A 13,540-nucleotide genomic window follows, 5' to 3' on the forward strand; every position below is an offset into this window, starting at 1 on the left:
CTAACCCTAGCCCTTGTTAGGTTAACCCTAACCCTAGCCCTTGTTAGGTTAACCCTAACCCTAGCCCTTGTTAGGTTAACCCTAGCCCTTGTTAGGTTAACCCTAACCCTAGCCCTTGTTGGGTTAACCCTAACCCTAGCCCTTGTTAGGTTAACCCTAGCCCTTGTTAGGTTAACCCTAACCCTAACCCTTGTTAGGTTAACCCTAGCCCTAGCCCTTGTTAGGTTAACCCTAGCCCTAGCCCTTGTTAGGTTAACCTTAGCCCTTGTTAGGTTAACCCTAGCCCTAACCCTTGTTAGGTTAACCCTAGCCCTTGTTAGGTTAACGCTAACCCTAGCCCTTGTTGGGTTAACCCTAACCCTAGCCCTTGTTAGGTTAACCCTAGCCCTTGTTAGGTTAACCCTAACCCTAGCCCTTGTTAGGTTAACCCTAACCCTAGCCCTTGTTGGGTTAACCCTAACCCTAGCCCTTGTTAGGTTAACCCTAGCCCTTGTTAGGTTAACCCTAACCCTAGCCCTTGTTAGGTTAACCCTAACCCTAGCCCTTGTTAGGTTAACCCTAGCCCTTGTTAGGTTAACCCTAACCCTAGCCCTTGTTGGGTTAACCCTAACCCTAGCCCTTGTTAGGTTAACCCTAGCCCTTGTTAGGTTAACCCTAACCCTAACCCTTGTTAGGTTAACCCTAGCCCTAGCCCTTGTTAGGTTAACCCTAGCCCTAGCCCTTGTTAGGTTAACCTTAGCCCTTGTTAGGTTAACCCTAGCCCTAACCCTTGTTAGGTTAACCCTAGCCCTTGTTAGGTTAACGCTAACCCTAGCCCTTGTTGGGTTAACCCTAACCCTAGCCCTTGTTAGGTTAACCCTAGCCCTTGTTAGGTTAACCCTAACCCTAGCCCTTGTTAGGTTAACCCTAGCCCTTGTTAGGTTAACCCTAACCCTAGCCCTTGTTAGGTTAACCCTAACCCTAGCCCTTGTTGGGTTAACCCTAACCCTAGCCCTTGTTAGGTTAACCCTAGCCCTTGTTAGGTTAACCCTAACCCTAGCCCTTGTTAGGTTAACCCTAACCCTAGCCCTTGTTAGGTTAACCCTAACCCTAGCCCTTGTTAGGTTAACCCTAACCCTAAAGGAGGAATAAATGTGAGACATACAAATAAAACAATGAATTCCTTCTTTTTTCACATTAGAAATGATAGACGGGTCATGTTTCTAGAGTTCTAGAGTCTTTTATCAGTATTTTTCGAGCATCTTATGTGGTCAATAGAAGTAGAATCCTCCATCTCAGGAGTCTTTCTTTCTTTCTCCTGAAATATATTGTGATCCGAGGATCACAGCATCAAGACAAAATGGTTGGCATCCTACCATTCGAGCTTCCCGTGATGCCCAGGACAGACAAAATAGCTGCTGTACTTCTCCGGTTGTTCACAATAAGGTTTCCTTGTCTTTGCACACCAGGAGAAGATGCCACTGGCTGTTGTTGGCAGTAATGTGGTGGTTGAGGTGAATGGCAAAAAGGTCAGAGGGCGCCAGTATCCCTGGGGCGTAGCCGAGGGTAAGTTCACTAACCCAAGGCCTCGATTGCATTTTGTGTGGACTCTTTTGGTGAATGACAGTGAAATCATGCTGCACTCTGGTCTGGATCTAACTAATGTGTTGCTGGCTGGCTTTTGTCCCAAGGGAAGTCCTTTGGAACGTGAGGGATGACTGACAGGCAGAGGCACCTTTTTAGTGACCAGCAATTACAACTGTGACAATCAAAGCTGTCTCCCCACCCTTTACAGAATCCCAGCAGGGCCTGACCCCCAGGAAAAAAACACCCCTTTAACAGGAAGAATGGGGGGGGGGGGGGGGGGGGGAGTAGGGAGGGAGGGATGGAGGGGAGAGGAGAGGAGGAAGGAGGGGAGGGAGGTGGGGAGAGGAGAAAGGAGGGGAGAGGAGAAAGGAGGGGAGGGGAGGGATGGGATGGAGGGGGGGAGGAGGAAAGAGGGGAGGGAGGAAGTGAGAGGAGGGAGGAGGGGAGGGATGGAGGAAGGAGGGGAGAGGAGAAAGGAGGGGAGGGATGGGATGGAGGGGGGGAGGAGGAAAGAGGGGAGGGAGAGGAGGGAGGGAGGGATGGAGGGGAGAGGAGGAAGGAGGGGAGAGGAGAAAGGAGGGGAGGGAGGAGGAAAGAGGGGAGGGAAGGAGAGGAGAGGAGGAAGGAGGGGAGGGATGGAGGAAGGAGGGGAGGGATGGGATGGAGGGGAGGGAGGGAGAGGAGGAAGGAGGGGAGGGAGGGGAGGGAAGGAGAGGAGGGGGGAAGAAGGGAGAGGAGAGGAGGAAGGAGGGGAGGGATGGAGGAAGGAGGGGAGAAAGGAGGGGAGGGATGGGATGGGATGGAGGGGAGGGAGGGAGAGGAGGAAGGAGGGGAGGGAGGGAGAGGAGGAAGGAGGGGAGGGATGGAGGGGAGAGGAGGAAGGAGGGGAGAGGAGAAAGGAGGGGAGGGGAAGGATGGAGGGGGGAGGAGGAGGGGAGGGATGGAGGAAGGGAGGGGAGGTATGGAGGGGAGAGGAGGAAGGAGGAGAAAGGAGGGGAGGGGAAGGATGGAGGGGAGAGGAGAAAGGAGAGGAGGGGAGGGATGGACGGGGAGGAGGAGGGGGGGAGGGAGGGAGGGAGAGGAGGAAGCAGAACTAAGATGATAATATAATAATTAGAGGAGCCTCTAAATATGATAATTATGTCTAAGATGGTAACTGGAACTACAGAATTAATGACAATAAGCTTCATCAAAGAGGAAGGGTTCAGGTCTAATCTCACAGTAGAGATGGAGTCAGCCTCCCGTACCTGGACAGGGTTAGGGTTAGGGTTAGGGTGACACACCTGCACGCTCACCTGCTGCCATCGCTCCCTCGGAGCGGCGACCAGCACATTTAGCCGAGCATTTATGCTTCTGACATTTCACCGGGGGTCAACGTTCCTCAGCCATGCATTGATGAATTATGAGCATGAAAGGGTTCATCTTATCTATCCTATCCTTCTCTGAGTTCATTCGTTCATCATCACCTGGAGAGCACCCAGGTGACCACAACAGATGTCAGTGATCATGATTAATAACAGCAAACCTTTAGCATTATTGCTCGTTACTGCCTCGTTGGGTTCTAGAACTATTCATTTGCTGCCTGCGACCTCAGAACAGCCCAGATGGTCCTGGTGCTGCCCGTCCTGCTTCAGGAACCACAGAACCTGCTAGCATGGTGCTTCAGTCCAGCTGTTAGCGTTCAACCGCTGAGACGGTTTACAGGGGGTTTATAACCCTGACCATTTTAGACAGTATCTATACAGTAATCTATCTGTTGCTCTATAGGTGACCATTATAGACAGTATCTATACAGTAATCTATCTGTGTTGCTCTATAGGTGACCATTTTAGACAGTATCTATACATTAATCTATCTGTTGCTCTATAGGTGACCATTTTAGACAGTATCTATACAGTAATCTATCTGTTGCTCTATAGGTGACCATTTTAGACAGTATCTATACAGTAATCTATCTGTTGCTCTATAGGTGACCATTTTAGACAGTATCTATACAGTAATCTATCTGTTGCTCTATAGGTGACCATTTTAGACCGTATCTATACAGTAATCTATCTGTTGCTCTATAGGTGACCATTTTAGACAGTATCTATACATTAATCTATCTGTTGCTCTATAGGTGACCATTTTAGACCGTATCTATACAGTAATCTATCTGTTGCTCTATAGGTGACCATTTTAGACAGCATCTATACATTAATCTATCTGTGTTGCTCTATAGGTGACCATTTTAGACAGTATCTATACAGTAATCTATCTGTTGCTCTATAGTCGACCATTTTAGACAGTATCTATACATTAATCTATCTGTTGCTCTATAGTCGACCATTTTAGACAGTATCTATACATTAATCTATCTGTTGCTCTACAGGTGACCATTTTAGACAGTATCTATACAGAAATCTATCTGTTGCTCTATAGGTGACCATTTTAGACAGTATCTATACAGTAATCTATCTGTTGCTCTGGAGTTGACCATTTTAGACAGTATCTATACAGTAATCTATCTGTTGCTCTATAGGTGACCATTTTAGACAGTATCTATACATTAATCTATCTGTTGCTCTATAGTCGACCATTTTAGACAGTATCTATACATTAATCTATCTGTTGCTCTACAGGTGACCATTTTAGACAGTATCTATACAGAAATCTATCTGTTGCTCTATAGGTGACCATTTTAGACAGTATCTATACATTAATCTATCTGTTGCTCTATAGTCGACCATTTTAGACAGTATCTATACAGTAATCTATCTGTTGCTCTATAGGTGACCATTTTAGACAGTATCTATACATTAATCTATCTGTTGCTCTATAGGTGACCATTTTAGACAGTATCTATACATTAATCTATATGTTGCTCTATGGGTGACCATTTTAGACAGTATCTATACAGTAATCTATCTGTTGCTCTATAGGTGACCATTATAGACAGTATCTATACAGTAATCTATCTGTGTTGCTCTATAGGTGACCATTTTAGACAGTATCTATACATTAATCTATCTGTTGCTCTATAGTCGACCATTTTAGACAGTATCTATACATTAATCTATCTGTTGCTCTATAGTCGACCATTTTAGACAGTATCTATACAGTAATCTATCTGTGTTGCTCTATAGTTGACCATTTTAGACAGTATCTATACATTAATCTATCTGTTGCTCTATAGTCGACCATTTTAGACAGTATCTATACATTAATCTATCTGTTGCTCTATAGTTGACCATTTTAGACAGTATCTATACATTAATCTATCTGTTGCTCTATAGTTGACCATTTTAGACAGTATCTATACAGTAATTATCTGTGTTGCTCTATAGGTGACCATTTTAGACAGCATCTATACATTAATCTATCTGTGTTGCTCTATAGGTGACCATTTTAGACAGTATCTATACATTAATCTATCTGTTGCTCTGGAGTTGACCATTTTAGACAGTATCTATACAGTAATCTATCTGTTGCTCTATAGGTGACCATTTTAGACAGTATCTATACATTAATCTATCTGTTGCTCTATAGGTGACCATTTTAGACAGTATCTATACATTAATCTATATGTTGCTCTATAGGTGACCATTTTAGACAGTATCTATACAGTAATCTATCTGTTGCTCTATAGGTGACCATTATAGACAGTATCTATACAGTAATCTATCTGTGTTGCTCTATAGGTGACCATTTTAGACAGTATCTATACATTAATCTATCTGTTGCTCTATAGTCGACCATTTTAGACAGTATCTATACATTAATCTATCTGTTGCTCTATAGTCGACCATTTTAGACAGTATCTATACAGTAATCTATCTGTGTTGCTCTATAGTTGACCATTTTAGACAGTATCTATACATTAATCTATCTGTTGCTCTATAGTCGACCATTTTAGACAGTATCTATACATTAATCTATCTGTTGCTCTATAGTTGACCATTTTAGACAGTATCTATACATTAATCTATCTGTTGCTCTATAGTTGACCATTTTAGACAGTATCTATACAGTAATTATCTGTGTTGCTCTATAGGTGACCATTTTAGACAGCATCTATACATTAATCTATCTGTGTTGCTCTATAGGTGACCATTTTAGACAGTATCTATACATTAATCTATCTGTTGCTCTGGAGTTGACCATTTTAGACAGCATCTATACATTAATCTATCTGTGTTGCTCTATAGGTGACCATTTTAGACAGTATCTATACATTAATCTATCTGTTGCTCTATAGTTGACCATTTTAGACAGTATCTATACATTAATCTATCTGTTGCTCTATAGTTGACCATTTTAGACAGTATCTATACAGTAATTATCTGTGTTGCTCTATAGGTGACCATTTTAGACAGCATCTATACATTAATCTATCTGTGTTGCTCTATAGGTGACCATTTTAGACAGTATCTATACATTAATCTATCTGTTGCTCTGGAGTTGACCATTTTAGACAGTATCTATACATTAATCTATCTGTTGCTCTATAGGTGACCATTTTAGACAGTATCTATACAGTAATCTATCTGTTGCTCTACAGGTGACCATTTTAGATGGTATCTATACATTAATCTATCTGTTGCTCTATAGGTGACCATTTTAGACAGTATCTATACATTAATCTATCTGTGTTGCTCTATAGGTGACCATTTTAGACAGTATCTATACATTAATATATCTGTTGCTCTATAGGTGACCATTTTAGACAGTATCTATACATTAATCTATCTGTTGCTCTATAGGTGACCATTTTAGACAGTATCTATACATTAATCTATCTGTGTTGCTCTATAGGTGACCATTTTAGACAGTATCTATACATTAATCTATGTGTTGCTCTGGAGTTGACCATGTATCAGTCGTCCACATTTTCATTCTTTTTCTTTCTCTTTTCTTTTCCATGACTGACAGAGGGCATTTTTGGTAAACCAACCACCTTTGACTTTATTTCAGGCCCATTTTCAGCCCCCCCCCCCCCCCCCCCCCCCCCCCCCCAACGCTGCCCCCCCCCCCCCCTCGTTATCCTTCCATCCCTCCACCTTTCTGTTGCTGTGCTCTCATTTAATGGCTGATGGTCAAAACAGTGCTGTAATCAGACTTGGGCTAATTGCTTTTGGAGACCGTCTGAAGTCTGGGAGTTGTCGATGTGTCCAGGTGAACACATCCCGTCATTCATGAGTTAATGTGCATCTTTTGAGTGAGCTGCTAGCCCTGCAGGGCTAAAATGTTTGATGCTAATGTGCCACGCAGCATTTAGGCACACATAGCATAGCGCATGTGAATAATTGGGCCTTTGTGAGCGTAAAACATGAAACATTCTCGGATCATTGGAAAGATGATTGACATTTTCAGAAAGTCAGTGTAAAGCAACAATTAGGCAAATCTTCTTTAGCAAATGATCCAGATGAATCTAATATAAAGCTTCCCAAATGTGCTAAAACCCTTTTGTTAAGATCTTTATCAGAATTCAAAGCCAGCTGTAATGAAGAAAATGACTCCTCATTTATCTCATTTCCTGCTAAAGTTCTTCAGGAAAGGAATAATCCTGCTTTAGACCTGAGCATCGTGAGCCTTCAAAGCCGGGTCGTGGATCAAAAGCACCACATTAACCCATGAATGCTCTTCTTGGTTTTCTTCTATCATCTAAATTTATCAAATCAATCAATCAAATGATTGACCAGCGTTAAACCTAATCCAAAGGTTAGATCTGATGGTAAATATCCCTAATTTGGGAAAACCCCTTGGAAGAGGGTGGTATCACCTCAATGAAGAAAGCCTTCGCTGTCTTTAGGTCGGAGCATCTCAGCCATCCTGGTGGACTCTTGTCTTCTTACCTCGGCTGACTTTGATGATTTCACTAGAATATTATCCAAAATGAAAATGAGGAAAAGTTGTGATGAAAAGGTGCATCCTGATTTTGCTGCTGATGGATTTGACCAACAGAAGAATCTGATGTGCTCGGTAGGCTTGTTGCCCCAGGTCTGATGTCACCAGTCATGGAGAAAGTTAGACGTAGTTTGGTGCTGAAGCTCCTGCTGCAGTAGAACCATCCCCTAATACTGGTGGATCCTCTCTGTGCTCCAGAGCTCTGGCAACACTTCAGTTCCATCCCTGTGAACTACAGGGTGCTGCTCTGGTGACCCAGCAGACCATCTGGACCACTGACTGGCTGCCACCATGCTAACACATGGCTTAGATCTCCATTAGCAATAAATGATGATGGACATTATCCTAAAGGGATGTAGCAGTCCATCATCTGTCTTCCTCGTTACAATGGTGGAATTTTAATGGCCACCCAACGATTCTGCATGTTGATGCACATTTATTGCATGTGTGTGCTTGATTCATTAAACGCTGCTAATGATGCATTCAGGCTCAAAACACCTGATGTGGAGACGTCAGAACTATGACGAAGTGAAATTGACAAATTTATCAAGTAATACTTTAGAAAAATGACTAAAAAATAACTACTGCATTCCACAGCAGGTATTTTCTGCCCAATCTCACGAAGACTGGAAATCTTTGTTAGTGTATTTGTTTTTGTTCATGTGGCCCTTGATCCCAATAGTTCCTCCATTAAGTCCCCCTTGAAGAGTTGCACCTGCCCCAGCTGGTCATGCATAGCTCCTCATATAAACCCCCCCCCCCTCCCGACATACCTCCCACTCTTGAAAACAGCCTGGACACATGCGGATTTGTGTGTTGATCCGGGCCAAATCTGGGCTGAAAGTGGACCGATCATTGCTGTTGTTCTGGCAGCCCCAGCTGCTCCAGTCCCAGATTTAGTCTTCTGCCGGGATAGACAGTCACTAAAAGAGCACCCCCCTCCCCCTCCGTCAGAGCTCCCCCCTGTAGAGGAGACAGGAGGTCAATGGCTGGCTGTGGAGGCCAAGGGGAAGCAGGACGGCTTTAGTTTCATCAATGGTAAGGCCTCCTCCATATTGGCTCCCCTGATGATGAGTGAGTGGCAGCGAGCCAGGACGTGATGAAGAGGAGGCTGCAGACCTTCGGCACCAGCGTGTGCTTGTGTCTCAGAATCCAATCTGACCACGTAACGATGCCTTTGTGATTGAGGGAAACTCACAATCACCTAATGCACGTGCACAATGTGGCCACCTTCCTGCTGTCTGAGCAAGAACTGTTGCTTCTGTTTGCTCGGTCCAGCTGGAAAACACAGAAAATTCCGACTTTTGGCTTCCGTCTGTGTGAAAACAGTCCCGGCTACAAACCACCTCCTAAAAATATTATTTTAATAAGTCCTTTTTGATAGCTGTCAAATGAATAATATTATCAGATTGGTCAGAGTCAGGAGTGCAGGCAGATCATTCTCCGAGTCCTGGACAGCCGGACCTGAACATGTGATCGGCTCCGAGTCCATAAGCTGCTGTGTCCACCAGCAAACCTTCAGTCACCTAACATTCCTTTGAGTTTGGGTTTGACTTTCTTTAGCTGCTGTCTTCAGAGATCAGGAATCAAAGCGTGTATTAATCCATCCTAAATCCACGCTGTTGCCATGGAGACGTCCTCCAATAGTCCAGTAAATGGAATCAACCGCTGCAACGCCACACATCACTAACTTACACCATCACAATAATCTAAGCTAACCATCAGAAATGTTGCTGTAGCCTCCATTTGATACGTGTGTGTGTGTGTGTGTGTGTGTGTGTGCGTGTTTGTGTGTGTGTGTGTGCGTGTGTGTTTCAGTGGAGAACGGGGAACACTGTGACTTCACTGTTCTGCGTAACATGCTGATCAGGTGACCGACCATCACACACTCGCACTATTGCAGACCTCTGATCATTGGGAACTCACCTCTATCTGAACCGTCCCTCCAGGACCCACATGCAGGATCTGAAAGACGTCACCAACAACGTTCACTACGAGAACTATCGCAGCAAGAAGCTGGCGGCTGTCACCTGTAACGGAGTGGACAAGACCAAAGGGCAGCTCACCAAGTAGGCCCGGGTTCTGTTCGCCTCCTCCTGCATGTGTGGAGCAGGAACTCAGCGCTGCTTTGCTCCCCAGGAGCCCTCTGGCCCAGATGGAGGAGGAACGCAGGGAGCACGTGATGAAGATGAAGAAGATGGAGGCAGAGATGGAGCAGGTGTTTGAGATGAAGGTGAAGGAGAAAAAGCAGAAGCTGAAAGACTCCGAGGCCGAGGTGGGTTTGATGTTCCTCAAGCAAACACACACTCAGAGACCCAGAGGACAGGACACACACTCAGAGACTGGTCCTTGGTCCTCTGGATCGGTGGGTTAGGGACAGGACTGGTCCTGGGTCCTCTGGATCGGTGGGTTAGGGACAGGACTGGTCCTGGGTCCTCTGGATCGGTGGGTTAGGGACAGGACTGGTCCTGGGTCCTCTGGATCGGTGGGTTAGGGACAGGACTGGTCCTGGGTCCTCTGGATCCGCTTTCTTAGAACGATAACAACGATAAAAGTGCTTTGGTGTTTTGGATTTCAGCTGGAGCGACGCCACGAACAGATGAAGAGGAACCTGGAGGCCCAGTACAAGGAGCTGGAGGAGAAGAGACGAGTGTTTGAGGACGAGAAGGCCGCCTGGGAGGCTCAGCAGAGGATCCTGGAGCAGCAGAAGCTGGATGCCTCCAAGTGAGGGTCTCATCCCTGACGTCCTTAGACCATGTTCTAACCCTTAGACCATGTTCTAACCCTTAGACCATGTTCTAACCCTTAGACCATGTTCTAGACCATGTTCTAAGCCTTAGACCATATTCTAACCCTTAGACCATGTTCTAGACCATGTTCTAACCCTTAGACCATATTCTAACCCTTAGACCATGTTCTAAGCCTTAGACCATGTTCTAACCCTTAGACCATATTCTAACCCTTAGACCATGTTCTAGACCATGTTCTAAGCCTTAGACCATGTTCTAAGCCTTAGACCATATTCTAACCCTTAGACCATGTTCTAACCCTTAGACCATGTTCTAACCCTTAGACCATGTTCTAACCCTTAGACCATGTTCTAACCCTTAGACCATGTTCTAGACCATGTTCTAAGCCTTAGACCATGTTCTAAGCCTTAGACCATATTCTAACCCTTAGACCATGTTCTAGACCATGTTCTAACCCTTAGACCATATTCTAACCCTTAGACCATGTTCTAGACCATGTTCTAAGCCTTAGACCATGTTCTAAGCCTTAGACCATATTCTAACCCTTAGACCATGTTCTAGACCATGTTCTAACCCTTAGACCATATTCTAACCCTTAGACCATGTTCTAAGCCTTAGACCATGTTCTAACCCTTAGACCATATTCTAACCCTTAGACCATGTTCTAGACCATGTTCTAACCCTTAGACCATGTTCTAACCCTTAGACCATGTTCTAACCCTTAGAACATGGTCTAACCCTTAGACCATGTTCTAGACCATGTTCTAACCCTTAGACCATATTCTAACCCTTAGACCATGTTCTAGACCATGTTCTAAGCCTTAGACCATGTTCTAACCCTTAGACCATGTTCTAAGCCTTAGACCATGTTCTAACCCTTAGACCATGTTCTAACCCTTAGACCATGTTCTAGACCATGTTCTAACCCTTAGACCATGTTCTAACCCTTAGACCATGTTCTAGACCATGTTCTAACCCTTAGACCATATTCTAACCCTTAGACCATGTTCTAGACCATGTTCTAACCCTTAGAACATGGACGTCTAATCTTCTGCTCTGGTTCTCAGGACGATGGAGAAGAACAAGAAGAAAGGGAAGATCTTTTGAAGAGCCACGCACAGCAGAACCCTTCAGTTTTCCAGGCTCTTCTCCCCCCTCTGAAGTTCCCACCCACACTGATGCTCACACACACTTTCAGCTCCACAGCGTTCCTCTGTTACATTCTTCATGCACGTGCACGTGCACGTCAGGGCAACAATAGCATCTCACTGCAGGGTTTTACTTTATCATTCGGAAGCTTTTTTCCCACAGGGAATGCATGTTTATGTGGAATTCTGTTTTCCTAGATTTGCTGACAAAGACGAGAGGCCAGAGTTTGTGCACGTGCTCATTGGTGCACGAGTGTTTCCATGACCACGGAGGCCTGCAGTTAGATGGATGGTCTTAATTTGTCGTTTCCAAACAGTAATTAGGGTTCACGTGCGGAGGGAGAGAGGGAGGGAGGGAGTGAGTGAAGGAGGGAGTGAGTGAGTGAGAGAGGGAGGGAGAGAGGGAGGAAGGGAGTGAGGGAGAGAGGGAGGGAGGAAGGGAATGAGTGGGGAGAGAGAGAGGGAGGGAGGGAGTGAGGGAGGGAGTGAAGGAGGTAGGGAGGGAGTGAGGAAGGGAGTGAGTGGGGGAGTGAGTGAAGGAGGGAGGGAGGGGTCGATAGTCACATGATTCCACCTCATTAAATCTGCTTTTCGGTGTCGTCGGACCTTTCTGCCGCTCTAAGTGCAGAAGGGTGGGGGGGCGTCTCAAGGTCCCGATTCAGCATGTTCCCAGCAAGGCTCCATCCAGCTGGGAGGAGACGCCACAGCGTTCCCAGCAAGGCTCCATCCAGCTGGGAGGAGACGCCACAGCGTTCCCAGTCGTGGGCCACTTCTACTCTGGTTGGGATGACGGCCGTCAACATCCTGTTGGGAAAGCTGTGTGAGCGCACTCCAGCATTCACAGGGCCTTAAAAGGGTGTGGTTGGTTTGGTGGCCTGTCCATGCGCACGTGTGCACGATGCTGTTCAACAGACCCAACGGAGAGGAAGTGTGATGATTATAGTTACTGCAGTATCTCCAGCCTCTGGCCACAATATGCAAAAGCCTCTTTGTTGAGTCAAACTTGGCAGGTTTTGTCATCAAAAGTGATGTTTCCTCTTGTGTTGTCAGTCATGGATGTTGTCATAGACCCCCATTCCCAGCTTTTTCTGGTTTATTATTCCCAAAGGGACAAATCATCAAAGATGCTTCAGTGTTGGAGAGGTTTGCCAAAGTCAGATCGATTTGATTTAGGCAAGAATAAAAAGGGAAAAGCGTTGCTTTTAAATGTCCCCTCGAACTTTCCAAGAGTTGTCGTGTTTATTTTCATTTATAATGTTACATGTATGGTTGAAGAACAACTCTTTAATTTTATTGAAAGTCTAGTTGCAATATTTCTCCTCATTCTTGAGCTATCTGCAGCTAAATGTTAAAGGGACACTTGTTAATAATTTCAGCACATTTAATCTTTATGCATTTGTTAATGGGGGAAATGCTTATTTTGTGTACAGACAACAGGTGGCTCAGTGGCCTTTTTTCTCTTATTTTTCTCCTTTTTTAGAAAGATAAAACAGAATTTAGTGTGTAAAACCATGAATACTGATGTACACACACACTTACTGCATCAACGCCATCAAAGACACTTTCTCAGGACCACTCTGATATATTTTCTGTAAGGTCGGGAGAATCTAATCTGATTATCCACTGATGATAGCTTCCAATGAAATCATTGAAATCATTCTTCAAAGTCACCAAATCCCAACTGGCTGTGTGATGGTTCATTTTTTTAAATTTATGTTCACCATTTTCTGCTTTTCTTAACGTGTCCTGTCTCTAACCATACATGATTATTATTAAAGTTGAGGTTATGCTTTAACTCTCAATGTCTGCAATTCTTCCTTTTACCAAGACACATAAATAATAAAAGAATTCCCAGATAATCGTGTTTTCCAATACACCAAAGCTAAAAGTGTATGTAAGAAAGAGCAGATGATGCTTTTATGTCTTCAAACGTTCAGGATCATTACTCATAACCTGCATATATACCTGCATATATATACCTGCATATATATACCTGCATATATATACAGGCATATATATACCTGCATATATATACAGGCATATATATACCTGCATATATATACAGGCATATATATACCTGCAGATATATACCTGCATATATACCTGCATATATACAGGCATATATATACCTGCATATATATACAGGCATATATATACCTGCATATATATACAGGCATATATATACCTGCA

The 13,540-nt window shown here is 44.3% G+C and overlaps 1 protein-coding gene across 4 annotated transcripts in view; it reads left to right on the top strand.

Annotated features, from left to right (window-relative positions):
- Positions 1–11,554, top strand: part of septin15 (septin 15) — a 30,055-nt gene extending 18,501 nt beyond the window's left edge. For 2 of the 4 annotated variants that reach the window (XM_029841405.1, XM_029841404.1), the window contains exons 8-14: positions 1,449–1,545; positions 6,478–6,489; positions 9,271–9,322; positions 9,402–9,521; positions 9,592–9,727; positions 10,031–10,176; positions 11,270–11,554. In XM_029841405.1, coding sequence (XP_029697265.1) covers positions 1,449–1,545; positions 6,478–6,489; positions 9,271–9,322; positions 9,402–9,521; positions 9,592–9,727; positions 10,031–10,176; positions 11,270–11,309 — 603 coding nt within the window. In that variant the 3' untranslated portion in view covers positions 11,310–11,554. The remainder of the gene's footprint in view (positions 1–1,448; positions 1,546–6,477; positions 6,490–9,270; positions 9,323–9,401; positions 9,522–9,591; positions 9,728–10,030; positions 10,177–11,269) is intronic. The other 2 variants (XM_029841406.1, XM_029841407.1) reach the window with 1 other exon arrangement.
- The last annotated feature ends 1,986 nt before the right edge of the window (positions 11,555–13,540 follow it).

The sequence above is a fragment of the Takifugu rubripes genome, chromosome 9 (genome assembly GCF_901000725.2).
Source record: "Takifugu rubripes chromosome 9, fTakRub1.2, whole genome shotgun sequence".
In the NCBI taxonomy this organism is placed as follows: domain Eukaryota; kingdom Metazoa; phylum Chordata; class Actinopteri; order Tetraodontiformes; family Tetraodontidae; genus Takifugu; species Takifugu rubripes.